This window comes from Poeciliopsis prolifica, unplaced genomic scaffold (genome assembly GCF_027474105.1).
Source record: "Poeciliopsis prolifica strain line A6 unplaced genomic scaffold, Auburn_PproV2 SCAFFOLD005, whole genome shotgun sequence".
Lineage (NCBI taxonomy): Eukaryota > Metazoa > Chordata > Actinopteri > Cyprinodontiformes > Poeciliidae > Poeciliopsis > Poeciliopsis prolifica.
Window position 1 is genome coordinate 12,907,310 of NW_026562380.1, and position 14,186 is coordinate 12,921,495.

The window sequence follows — 14,186 nt, forward strand, 5'->3', positions numbered from 1 at the left end:
AAGGGCTTAGCAGTTGGGCTCCCTCCCCACTCTCTTCAAATGTGATTAGTCTTCAATAGAGAGAAGAGACACAACCTTCAAGTCTTGGAGGGGAGCAGCAGTTCCAGTCCATCAAACTGAGTGACCCTATCCAGCATCTATTCGCAGCCCTTGTCACAACTGCTGCGACTCTTTCATTCCCCCCAGGATATTGATTTAGTTTTTGTTTTAACAGTGTCTTCTTTCATTTTCCAACTTTTTCACCTTTCCTCTTTCAAAAAAGTATATATTTTTTACAGTCGTTCCACTTTCTTCCCAATATTTTACATTTTACATCATTATGCATAGTGTTCTCCATATCGGACAGAACCTCTTTCGGACCAATAAATAAAAAAATAATGTAATTTAAAAAAAAATATTTCCACCTCAAAAAACATTAGTTCTAATCTTTTTGAATTAATGTTCTTTAAAGTTATTATTGGTAATTGTTCTCTAACCTGCAGTAAAACTTTAGTTTTAGTTATCCTAGTTTGTTAGTCTCCATCTTTCAAAGGAGTTATTTCATTTTTCAAGAAACACACAGTGATTTCTTTCTATTTTAAGTAAAATCCCACTTAAAGAAAAATGTACATAATGTGACAAAAGTCCAGTGAAAAATTAACAAGGAAAAAAAAAAGCTGCAATAAGCCCTTAAACAAGGAACTTGTTGAAGATTTCTCCCACCATGAGCTTATCCCTGGAATTATTTATGTTGGATCTGTTCAACAAGAAATAATGTTCAGCTGACTGAGTACAACTTGCTAACAAAGATTAAATGGATCAAAAATATTGCAAAAAGGTATCAGCCCGTAGAAGGAACAAAGAGATTACCTGAACTACATATACAATGTGATTCAGTGAAGGCTTTGAAATGATTTGTCATGGTCTGTTCTTTCCATTACAAAAAAACTTGAAGAAAGATTTGTGAAATTTTGAAAGCTTCAGCGCATGAATATTCATTAATGAGGAGGAAGACAATTCTGAGTCTCACAGTTCAAACAGAAAGAAATTATTGGCAAAGGCAAAGTTTTACTCCTCAATGTTTGTTCTGTCACATCACTTGATCATAAATATTATTTTCAAATTAACTACAGATCACAGAAAAAGACTGTTGATGTTTTTATTAAGAAAAGTTAGCAGAAAATTGCTTTGAAATCAATGCTTAATGATTATCTCTCTTTCTGAGGTTTATTTTATCTACATTGGACTGGATTAGCTTGGAAAAACATAAGAGCGGCTACAATCAAGCACAAACAGTGAAGCTGAAAGGTCTTATTTGACTGGTTTCTGTTTTAATGTTGCTCTCTCCACAATGACAACACAATGTAACTTAACTGGGTCTTCAGTTGCGGTTGCTAAAAGAGAAGTCCAACCGTTTGGTTCCTCTTTTAGAACCGTACAGTTATTGCAGTTTACTGTAATGTTCTGAAAGTCCTCATGTTGCACTGCAACACGAGCAAGAAGTGACAGATATTACTGCCACATTTAAAAAATCCTGAAAATAATTCCACATACACATTTTTCTAATAAACGTTTCATAAATACAGTTCATAAAAATGTTTCACGCATTCCTGCAGACGACAATATAAATATCCCAATTCATGTTTCTCTTGATGTTGTGGGTCTTTCTAAGATCAGTGCTTTCTGGGTGGTGTTACGAACAGTCTTGAGGAAAACCATGAGATTCGAGCCTCCAGTTCCGGTGTTGTTGAGGGCAGTACCCGCTCCTCTGAGAGGGCAGCCCATAGCTCTGGCACGGTTACCAGGCACAATGACGTACTTGCCCACGGTATTGAGATGATAGCTCCGTAAATCCACCAGAGCAGAGACGCAGGAGTTGTAGGCCTGGCAGAGGTCAGAGTCGGAGCAAGTCGTAATGAAATCTCGAAGCGACGGACAGACAGACAGAGTTTCAATCAGCTGACGATGTGCAGGGGGCATGTAATCTCTCATGCGTGTCAGGAAGGCTCCTAGATAGGACAAATCAATAAAAAACAGAACAGAGAAGAAGCAAAATAAAAATAACAGCCTCTTCTGGAAAGATTTCTCACCTGGGATATCTACAGGCTTCAAAAAAAGGTAATAGTTGTTCACGGAAGCTATCTAAGCAGATTAAAAGTCAATACAAATGCGTCTTTACCTGTCTCGCCCTCATGTTGAATGCATAGCAAAGCATCAAAACACTGAATGGCTGAGCTCTGTGCTGCACTTCCCCCTGACAGCAAAACCGGCTCATTGCTAACACCTTCATACAGGAGCCCTCTTGGAAGCATGGGGTTGTCTCGCCACCTAAAAAGTATTGAAAGTCAAGATCCAGCTTATTTGACACAAGTTCTTCTAAAAGCAAAGTGAAGTAACTAAGATCAAAAGGAAATATATAATAAGATCTGTACTAGATGAGGAAAGGGAAAAGAGAATCATTAATATCTCAGGTATTTGGGACATTGGGACAGCTGCAAAAACTCACCCTGAGACAAAAATCCTTAATGTTCCATGAAATGCGTTTGCCTCCACGTGATCTGGATTGAGTACAAATCCAAGTTATTTTAATTAACCTCGATTTTTGCCGCCTTCGTAAAAGGCAAGCCATGTTAAACTATAAAATCATATCGATGTAGCTTTAACTGAAAATTACTGTGCATGAGTTGGAATGTTTCCTTCATCTTCTTCAGAGACTGTGTTACTTTGATTAGGCCTTTTTGTATGCCAATTATGTCGGAGATTTTCATGGCGTGCATCACCTCCAGGGATCCCTGGTTAGAGTTGAGAGTTCAGAAATTAACTGCTAAGTTACAAGAGAAAATAACACAGAGGCTGCAAAAGAATAAAACATGAAAGGGAAAAGATGAAACTGAAATCAGATTTTACATACACTTCTTATAAAAACACAATAGAGACCACAATTTTTTTTATTCTTTCCTCAGTCAGATGTTTCAACACATTAAAACGGGTATACCTTTAAATCATCTCGGAAAACACAGACGGTAATGTACAAACGTTTAAGTTTCATTTGTTATCCTTCCACATTTGAGTTATACTGAGGCAAATCTATGGATGTACTTTGATTCAAAACCTCAAATACACGCATATTTTTTGTGACATCATGGGAAAACTGAAGAAATTAAACAAGAAATCTAGGAGACAGTTGTGTATCAATCTCAGACCAAAAACAAAAGACCTTGTGAAAATGGTGGTTAAAGAAAGAGAGCGTTATTTTCTAAAAACAAGTCCAGAGCTCAGGGGTACTAAAATGCAATTGAGTGAATAAGCATTTTTGCCTTACTGCAAAAGCAAAAGAAAAATGAAAAAGCCACAACTTTTATTTTAGGAGGCATGTGATGTGGTTTGATGAAAACTAAAAGTAAAGTGTTGCAAAAAGGTCTGTCGCTACATTTAGGGGAACAAGAAAGAAGCTTTCAAATGTAAGAATGATGTCATAATACTGAGGTATGGAGTTGGCAGCATCATAATGTGACTGGAGCACCTTCAGAAAACCTAGGATGGTCTGTTACACCACTTCTGTCAAGAGGAATGGGACAAAATTCCAGCAATCTATGGTCAGAAGATCATGAAAGGAAACCTAAAACATTAGATTACAAAAATTTTCTTAACGTTCTGATTTTCTCAAATAATTTTGATAATCTTTACTAACCTAAAAATGGAAATAAAAATGTATTTTATTATCAAAGAAGTGACAATCTTGTCTTTAATACAATGTATTAACATATCTGATTTCAACTGCAATCAGATATGACATGGGAAAAACTGATCAGTAAACCACTGACCGTTATGCCTGAGCTGGCAGCCATCTCCACCAGCAACGACACCATAAAAAATCCCCTGCAAGTCTCCCCTCCAGGAAAGGAAAATATTAAGTCCATGTTCCTGTTTTTAAAACATCGTGATGCATTGTCCCACATGAAATGATCACCAACAAAAATGCAACATGGAAGCAAGAAAGTGTTCCAGACTTACCCAATTTCCATATCCCTGAAACAAAAGTGAAACATCAGTGCAACATTTGTTTCAGGAAGACTTTTGGTATTTGAGCAAATGCTACTAGGGATGCCCCAACAGGATCCTAAGTAACAAAATCCGGTCAAGACATTTCTAAAGGATCGTTATCAACCATTGTCTATGTACATGTGCTGAGCTTACAAATGCAAAATCCTATTTCCTGGTTTTTCCCAGGTTTTTCAGCTCAAACCTGGGTTTTCTGCTTCTTTTTCCTCACCTTTTACAAAGACATTCAGAGAGAAATAAAGATATAGAGAATAAAAGAGAGAGAGAGAAAGAGGCTAAAGTGAATTCCTGACATCTGCGTTATGTGACCTACTGTGCCTGCTACTGCCAGCTGATATTGTATAGCTGAGAGATATTCTATTGGTTTCATTTCATAAAAACCTTTTCTGTAGTTTTTGTCTGCTAATTTTATAACTTAGATGCATAGGTGTGACTTGGTGACTGCTGATGCCTAGTCCTAATTGACTTTGGTTGATGTTTTTGTTTGGGACAAAAAATTCCAGTTGGGACATCCCTGATTATTATAATGAAGGCTCTTAATGTACGTGTGTGAGATCTAACGTGTAAAAAGTGACATTACTCACCCTGTGGGATCCTTTAATTTCCAGTTGGCTAAAACTGAATCTGCATAGGTCAGAATGGGTGGAAGGCCGAGCCTGCGAGATATTAGCCAGTAAGGCCAGGCCAGGGCTTTGGGAAGAATCTGTCAAACAATCAGTTTGAACTAAAGTTCAGTCAAAAGGATAACTTACAAAACAGCATGCTACTGAGGATCCTAGTTAGTTCCTTTCAGTTGGTTCACAATCAATCAATAAAAAAGATATCCGATCAGCAGACTAGGTTATTCCAGCAGGACCAACCTGACCCTGACGACTCCTTTGATTTTTTTTTTTTCTCTCACTAACTATGACCTGACTAAAGTTTTCACTTTTACTCTTAAAAATTACACATTTACCCACAAAGCTTTATTAAACTTTGGTATTCATCTTCCAACATGACTTCAGTTCTTGATATTCCTGAACTATTTTGTGAATAAATCCTCCTCTTCATAACTTTTAATGCTTTCACTTTGAAAATAATCGTTAACATTTTGGCTGTCTGAGAAGCTGCAATGAAACACCATGAAGAAAATGTGTCGAAACAATGTATTTGAAATATTTTCCCCAAATTTAATGTTTTTTACTTCAGCATTTACCTTAAGGTGATCCCATTAAGAGGCCCTGTGGATATTTTAGCTTGGATATAAATGTGTGGCTGGTGGCCATGCTTTACCCTCCCATGTCACCAGTAAATAAATCACAGCATTTCCACTATCTTTCTCGAGTGCAGTGGTGCTTTACCTGTGCAGGCTTATGTTGTCCCTCCTGCCATACATATCCCATACTGATGAACCCCAGGGCAAGATGGGCCAGCCGGAGCTCCCGATGGTTACTTAAATGATGGGGACTCAAAATTGGCATCTGAATGGAGATTAGATTTACCTGTAGTTACTTTTTGGCGACAGTAAACACTGTACGCATTGCTTGCTGGAGCTTAAGGGGGAGATGAAAACGAATCTGACTGTGCAATTTCGTAATTCTTATTGAATCAGATTTCCATGCTCTTACCTTATGAACGACATCTCGCAGTTTACGTGACTCAATCAAATGTGTCAGGTTATTTGCCAAGTCCAACCACACTCGATAGTAATCTGGAAGGTGAGTCTGGAAGATGATAAGAATAAAATTAGTTATTCATTGATTTTCCTTTATTTGAGACTGTATTTGTTGAAGATGTTCATGTAGATTATAATCAGTTAAATCATCACTTCATGCCTGCCGTGGAGAAACAATAAAAGAAAATCAGCTAACTAAGAGATGAGGGGGACATCCAGCAGGTACAATTATGTTATTAGAAGATAAGCTGTTACTTTGTCTTTGGGCAGGAAATACAACTTTTTTTCTTTTGCAAGACATTCTGGTAAAAATCAGCCTCTTGTTCTATGCTTTGCTTTCTTCTGTTTCTAGACCCTCAGCTATGGAGAAATGATTGTTTCCTGGAGGTGTGGACTTTGTTGAAGGTTTACATTTTACCTAATTGCTAACATTTGGCCATGACATATGACACCAGACATATGAAGTTTACTAGAAATTACAAGTAAAAAAAACATCCTCCACTGCAAACAAGGAAGTGCCAGACAAGATAGATGGATGGAGAGCCTCTGTCACTGTTAAGTTTTGAAGTTATGCCACAAGTTCTGAGTTGGATTCAGGTCTGGACTTTTATTTGACCATCCCATGGCCTAATATGACTTGATCTAAACCTTATAGCTCTGGCGTTACGATTACAGTCCTGTTGGAAGCTGAGCCCAGTCTCAAGTCTTTTGAAGTTTTCATTCCATGACCATCCTGTATTTGGCTCCACGTCCTTAACAACTCTTCTACAATCCCTCTCTCTGTAGAAGAAAAGCCTGAACCCACCACAACCTTGTGCCACCACAATAGGCATGGTGCCTTCAGGGTTATGTGCAGTATTAGTTTTTCATTTAAACTCATTTTTGTAGTTAGGCCAATAACTTCAACTAAGGTCTGATCTCACCAAAGTACAGTTTGATACATGTTTGCTTTGATCCCTGAACGACTTGTGACAAATTGTAAATAGAACTTTTTGGTTACTTCTCTGATTTATTGATTCTTTGCCTGTTGGTTTAGGTGGATGGCCATGTCTTGGTCGGTTTCCAGGTGTGCCAAAATGATACACAGGTAAACTCGTTTTGCTCATATGGTGATTTTTGAAAATCTTTGAATGCACATATTTTTTTGAGCTGTCATTGTAAAGGGAAATATAAGTGCAAGTAACATTCTTCAAGTTTTTCAATGTAAAAAATATAGAAAAATATGAAAGGTTTCCTTTCACTTGACAATTTTGCACTATTTGTTATTGGTTTAAGTAAAATTCCAGCAAGATACATTGAATCTCGTGGCTATGTTTTTACACAATAAACAAAAATTCATACAGCATGAGTATGTTTATAAAGTACTGTAGTCTTTTAAATTACTTAGAAGACAGAGGTAAAAACAAACAAAAAAAAAACAGACAGACCTTTGCTCTTTTTTTGTATTGAACTTATTTTTGTGCATTACTGCACAGTCAATCATGTGGCTAGAAACAAAAGGCTTCCATCAAATCAATAACCTTCCTTAACATTACACAAGCTAAGTCAAACTTATCAGTTTCAGTCTACAGGGAATGTATGTGCTGCTGACCAAACATTTAGACAGAGGAGATAGAAGGAATATTTGGCCTCAAAATGTAATAAAATAACCCTGCTCCTGCATAGTGGATAACATCGTTATTCTTAAAACATTTGTTGAATGCCTGCCATTTTAGAAAAGAAAAGATGACAAGAAATATTACCAGTGGCTCTTCAAGGATAAATCCAAGCTCTTCAGATATATCAAATGCATCAAAGTCTGCCTGCAGTGTTTCTTTGTAGTTTGTCTCCATATGCTCTATCCTGAAATCCACCGAAGCAGTTTGGCTTTGACAGAAATATCCCTCTGTGTGTGTCTGACTCAAAGATACCAATTGTTAAACCTGCTCTGAGCTTGCTTCCACTACCTTTGTCACATCCCTTTTTATTGCACTCTCACTCAAAGAGCCAATCAGATTTCTCGTGCAGTAATGTCAGGGGTTCACAGAGCAAAAAAAAAAAAAAAAAGCAGAAACTCTGTTTTGTGTTGTCTGCATAATACCTTCCTATTTTGCAGCAGCTGCTAGGAGCAGCAGATGGAAGAACAACTGCAGAGAAATAGGTGAAATAGTTTAGCTCACATGTGAAACTAAAGGCTGGGGAGTCAGGATTAGGGTTAGGGCTAATCTGGCCCACTCTTACTATTTATGTGGCCCTCTATTCTCTGAAGGGACACTTAAATAGAACCTTAAATTATATTCTATCATTCAGCTGTATGCTTCCAAATGACATCAATGTGAAAAAAATATATATATTTAACTTTAAGGAGTAAAGTCGAGTACAGAGGCAGTTATTTATTTATATTTTAACAGTTTGTTAATGAGTTTTAAAAATACATTCTGCCACAACTGGCCCTTTGAGGACATTCATATATTTGATATGGTCCTCAATGAAAATGAGTTTGACATCTCTCTTTTTGATTGTGAAGATATAAAATATATGTGTATTTGTGTTTGTTGATTGTGCTGGAGACAAAGTTAAGTGTGACTTAACTATTGGGACTGATTATTCTATCATTTCTTTGATTATGTTTACGAATCATAGTAACTTTTGCTAAAAAGTTAAAGAAAACATAAAGTAAACTTTCCAAATCAGTTTCACTTGGAATTCAAATCCATCTCAACAAGACAATTAAAAACCCAGAGTTACAAATATAAAATAATCTGTGTTAAAGTTTAACTTAATAACTAAGGAAGGCATGGTTTTAATTGATTTGTAGAAAATGTTTGCATTTCAGTCAAATTCTTTTCAAAACTACATAATTCCTTAAAGGTCAACTTTTAACCTAAAACTGTTGCTATGAAAATTCTTAAAGGGGTAGAGAAAACTGTTAAGAAATGAGAAAGATCCAACTTTGTTTTTAAATGTTTTCTTTCGAAGGCCGGAAGCGTTCAAGGCTCTGTCACTGAAAGACAAATAAGCAGAGCAGAGTCCAGAAATACAGCTGTACACAATCCTTAGATACTTAGTTAAAACTTCACCCGGTCTTGACACGCACACATATATATCAGATTAACCTTACTTCCACTCTGTGGTCATCACCTATATTATCTGACAAATTATCACCTACATATTAGACAAAACAACTTTTTATTTTTAAGCACAGAACTGTCAGAGCATTTCCATTGGACATAGCAGGTGTTTACAACTCTAAATTCATGGTAGATTTTAGATGGCCGTCAAAAGTTTATTTCTGATATTCTTCTACAGGGATTAAAATCAAAACCACATGCTAAATATTTAAATTTTATATCAGAAGATGTAGCAAAAACAAAATTCCATAAAAATCTGCTAATAAATCTGAACATTAATTTCCAGGACAATACTTTATGCTGCAGTCTTTGCAGGAACCCTCAGAAGACGATAACTTTCACACTTTCTCAGACTATAAATTATTGCTGAAGTCAGATCACCTTTAAATTTTATCTTTTTTTAAAATTCAGTAGTATTATCACATAGTATATAAAATATAAAGCCGTGAAAGAGTTATTTTACCTGTAATGATTTCATGACCTTTTCCGTGTCACATCAAAGCAATGTGCTTTGGAAGATAATAATAATAGAAGTCACTTTCTTTTCTTGATTAATGTGATATGCCTGCAGGTTTCTGCCTCTTATTGGCTGATCAGGCTCTTCTGATGTTTCCTCTCCTGGAAGAACAGTTGAATGCACAAACACTGAATCATACAGAATCACTGAAGCTACGTATGTGCTCTGCTGCACCGACTCAGGTCCAGGACCGATTATCATTTCCAGATTCCGTTGATGATTTGGAGTTATTTTGTTGAGAGCTTTGAAAAAAATAGTTTGTTCTCCACAACTTGGAAGTGTGTCAACAACATACTTTCTATAATATGTATATATTTATTGTCTTTCTTGCCCATCCAAGTATCCATTTCAAAACCAGGAAGCACCAGAACATCCAGTGAAATGAGCCAGAACTAAAACTCAGACTCTTTAAGTCTCAGTTTCATTTCACTTTGAACAGGCATTTATTTCAAGACCTTGGTGAGTCGACTTAACTCTGAAAATGTAATTAATTCTCGACTGAGTTCATTAACAGTTGCTAGTTGTTTGTTTGAGAAATTTTATTTGCTTATTTGTTTTACATATGTTTTAATAAGTCATATGACAAAAATAAGCAATATAAAGAAAAAAAAGCATATAGGAACTCTCCAAACAAATCTGGAAAGCCCCATTTGAAAAAAAGAAATTACTCTTTAAGTCATGCTTTCAACACATTTTTTTAAAGGCTGACATCAGTTTCACAAGCCATATTTATACCCAGACCTGTGTTCCCAATAAATCCCGTGAACAGAACTCAGCTGACGGCTTGCAGTAGATGAAGAAAATCTTAAAAAGCACCAAGAGCTAAAGAAATTCAAGAAAACAAAAATAGCACAATGACTTACATCCATGAGTTAGGAAAGGGTTACAAACTCTAGTGAAGCTGAGTGAGAGTCAGGCTCATAATACTGAACTCAGGTTCCATGTAGTTCCCTTTAATTAAATGGTGAGTCTTCCAAGTTGTTGTTGGCCGACCATAAGTACTACAAAAGTGCAGCAACGACTGATCTGGACAAAACAACCCAGAGCTATATCTAAAGCACTGCAGCCTTCACTTGTCCCTATTGAAGTCAATATTCATAATTCAAGAATAACAAAAACAGACTGTCCATTAAATGTTGCCAGTAATCTTTCAAATCACCCCAAAAATAGTAGGAAAACCCAGTAGGTGAGGTAGATAAGAAATCAGGATGAAAACTGGGGTGCCAAAATTAATTTCAGGACCACTAAGTAAGTCATCAGGAACAGGGAGCACACAGAGACAGTAAATTTACTCAAGCAAGGAGAGAAGTAGATAAATTGGGAAGAGATACTTGAAAACAGAAACAATTTGCACTTCTTCATGAGGGAAGGTTGGCTCCGAGAGCAGAAAAGGTTTGTTAATTTGTTCAAGACTTCAGTCACGAATCCCTCTCTTGCTGCCATCTTTCATTTCTTGTTTCATGTTCACTGTCTGACACCCCCCAATTGGATTACTTTCTCTCCCACGTTGACATTGTCTGGAGGCAAAAGACTGGTGTCCAACTGGCACATGTACCAATGAGAATTTCCTCACTGTTCTGGCGAGAGCTATTTGTGGTTGGGTTTGTATGGGAATGAGATTATCAGCTTGTGGAAAGTATTTAACATTTTCTATACTTGATGCTCTTAGCCAAAAAAGCACATACTACATAAGCCCCTTGCTAATCCTGTTCTTGTTTTTTTTTGTTTGTTTTTTTTGTGCATATTTACAGCAACTTCACAGGTATAAAGAACAATTTCATGTTTATTTTTTTTAATTTTTTTTTTTTTCTGAGAAGGAACTAAACATCTTCTAAATGCAACGATCCAAGTTTAAGTTGTTTCAAATAAGCTATAATTAAGTATTATTTTTCATTTTTTGTTTATTAGCAAGGTCAATCAGGTCTTTAGACTTTCTTTTCTTGAGTGGTGTGATTTGCGGGCGGCCTTCTTATAATTCATTCGGAATTGTTTCTCATGCATACTCATCCTAGCTCTGGGCAAAATATGAATAATCTTATAAAATGGTCAGGCATAAGGGTGTCCATATGTGCACTTGGCACCAGGACACCCTAGGCCACAGTTCAATAATCAACTTTGTCATTGTTTCATCGGATATTTGTCCATATGTCTTGGACACTCGGGTGAAGAGAGGTGCGGAGCTGTCCACTGACCACTACCTGGTGGTGAGTTGGCTCCAGTGGTGGGGGAGGATACCAGTGAGACCTGGCAGGCCCAAATGTGTTGTGAGGGTCTGCTGGGAATGTCTGGCAGAATCCCCTGTGAGTCGGAGCTTTAACTCCCATCTCTGGCAGAAAATTAAACACGTTCCTGGTGGGAGACATTGAGTCTGAGTGGACCATGTTCCGTGCCTCCATTGTAGAGGCGGCATATTGGAGCTGTGGCTGAAAGGTTGTCGGTGCCTGTCGGCATCCTTTGTCACCAATTCTGTTCATTACTTTCATAGACAGAATTTCTAGGTGCACCCAGGGTGTTGAGGCTTTTTGCGGATGATGTGGTTCTACTGGCTTCATCAGGTCGTGATCTGCAACACTCGCTGAAGCAGTTCACAGTCGAGTGTGAAGCGGCCGGGATGATGATCAGTGCCTCCAAATCCAAGGCCATGGTCTTGAGCCGGAAAAGGGTAGAAAACCCTTTGTCATCCGTGAAGGACTCAGAGTAGAGCTGCTGCGCCTTCACATCGAGAGGAGCCAGTTGAGGTTGCTCGGGCATCTGGTCAGGATGCCTCCTGGACGCCTCCCTGTTGAGGTGTTCTGGGCAAGTCCCACCGGGAGGGACTGCTTCTCAGCTGGCCAGGAAATGCCTTGAGATTCCCCTGGAAGAGCTGGAACAAGTGCCTGGAGAGAGGGAAGTGTGGACCTCCTTTCTGAAGCTGTTACCCCTGTGACCCGACCCCGGATAAAGTGGAAGAAAATGGATGGATGGTTTAAATGCTCTCTAAAACACAATCAATTGTGAGACAGAAGTTTGTTCATGTCTGATACTCCCTTCCTCGAAGGAGTTTTACTTGTTTTTTTTCTCCACCTCGCTGCCAGCCATCACTGCACTAATAACGAAGTCAATTTCACAGCAAATCACTCCCACATGCTTCACTCACCTTAAGCCACATTCTGTTGTTTTTTTAACGGGTATAGCACCTCAGAATGTGTTGCTTTAGTCTTCACACAAAGACAAAAAAGAAAAAAAGATTGTGGCTATTGTTATTTGAAGGACAAAAAAATAAAATAATAAAAATATGTACCTGTTACCAGCCAGACCCAAAATGATGCTGTTCCAGCTGGAATAATTGGCCATGTTCTGGGGACCTTTTGAGTTGTGAGAAACTTAAGGGCCATCACAGCCTGAGGTTCAGAGTTTTGTTTTCTGGTTAAATAATTAATAGAGATTAAAAAAAAGACATTGACAGCTCTTCAAAGCACTCTCGTTAGTATATCAGAAGTATTTGGATGCAACTCAAGACATTACTTTATACTGAGGACTGTCCAATTAGAATCACATAGAGTTAGGTTTCAGTTGTCATTTGGTGTGTTTAAATTTTGCAGAATCATGGTCCCCAAATTGAGAGATAATAGTAATAACAAATAATATTTGGTTGTCGATTAATGTTATTATGTTACTACTTGATTGCTTTTCGTCATTGTTTGGTGACAGTTTGGAGAGGAATCTTTCTTTCGGTAGGAAGAAATCTCTAAGGAGAGATGGGTTTGATCAACCGCCATCACTGGATGTGATACTGCAGCTGATCTTGGATTTGATTTAAAATTGAGGCCACCCGTGCATTCATTGATCCAGACTGATTGATCCTGAGCTTTTTGGAATGCATTCTCTCGCTGACTCTAATAAGAAAGTGATGTGTTGCCCATTTTAAATGACAAAACATGCATAAAAAATTCCCAACAGATATTTAAACACATATTTCAAAAGTCACTGTAAGGTTAACTAGTCACTATAAATTGCCTATGTGAGTAAGTCAGTGTGCGCATGTGCATAGCTGTCTGTTTACTCCAGGATTAAAATGAGAAAAATGTTTCCCTGTGATGAACTGGTTACCTGATTTAGGGTGTTCCAGCTTTTCCTGCAATGACCCCTGGAGATGGGCACCAGTCCCCAGTTCAGTGGGTCTAGACAGTCGCTGATGGTTCCACATGTACATAAATGTTCTTTTTGGATCTAGCAGATTGCTTTCAGTTTGAACATCGAGGCAAAGGTTGTTGTGACAGCTTGTTAACAATCAGCATTCTGCTAACCCCCAATGACTTCTACATGGATGAAGAAGATAAAAAAGGATTGTCTTTTCTGTGTTGTTTGCAAAAATTAAGAGTTTTCAAAGTTAAGTTGAGCCGTTACGGTACAAAATAACTGAGGAGAAAACTCGACAGAGGAGCAACAAGCAGCGTCAGCAGCAGTAAGGAGCTTAAAAACAAGAAGCTATTTTATTTATTCACTTTTTTACTTTTGACCTCTGACATTGTTCATAATGGATTTGGAGATGTTGGCGGCATGTCTTTAGACTTTTGTACAAAGTTGGAGTGTTCACCACCTAGAAAATACAAAGAGTACTTTTAAAGTATGCTATGTTAAATAAGCAAATGGTGCTAAGTCTTCACAAAGGTTTTGAAAACACTGAAAAAAATCACAAGAATATGTTTCCATTTTTTTTCTCATAATAATAACAATACTCCCCTGTTTTATTCTTACTTTTCTGAAACCGTTATGTCCACAGAAGGTGTAACCATGTCAGCGTAATGAATAATTCATGAGCGTTTGAGACAGAAAGACTCCTTATTCTGTTACAAAATGATTTTGTCACTGAAGGAAGTGGGTT

General features: G+C 37.5%; 1 protein-coding gene across 1 annotated transcript; it reads right to left on the minus strand.

Annotated features, from left to right (window-relative positions):
• Nucleotides 1-1,124: 1,124 nt before the first annotated feature.
• LOC129359800 (indoleamine 2,3-dioxygenase 2-like) lies at nt 1,125-7,598 on the minus strand. The gene is made up of 10 exons (XM_055029696.1): nt 7,438-7,598; nt 5,649-5,744; nt 5,382-5,501; nt 4,626-4,744; nt 3,994-4,008; nt 3,804-3,903; nt 2,654-2,771; nt 2,486-2,537; nt 2,159-2,307; nt 1,125-1,988 (listed from the first exon to the last, which is right to left on the minus strand). The coding sequence occupies exons 1-10, from the start codon at nt 7,525-7,527 to the stop codon at nt 1,618-1,620; spliced, it is 1,230 nt and encodes a 409-aa protein (XP_054885671.1). The 5' UTR covers nt 7,528-7,598; the 3' UTR covers nt 1,125-1,617.
• Nucleotides 7,599-14,186: the final 6,588 nt, after the last annotated feature.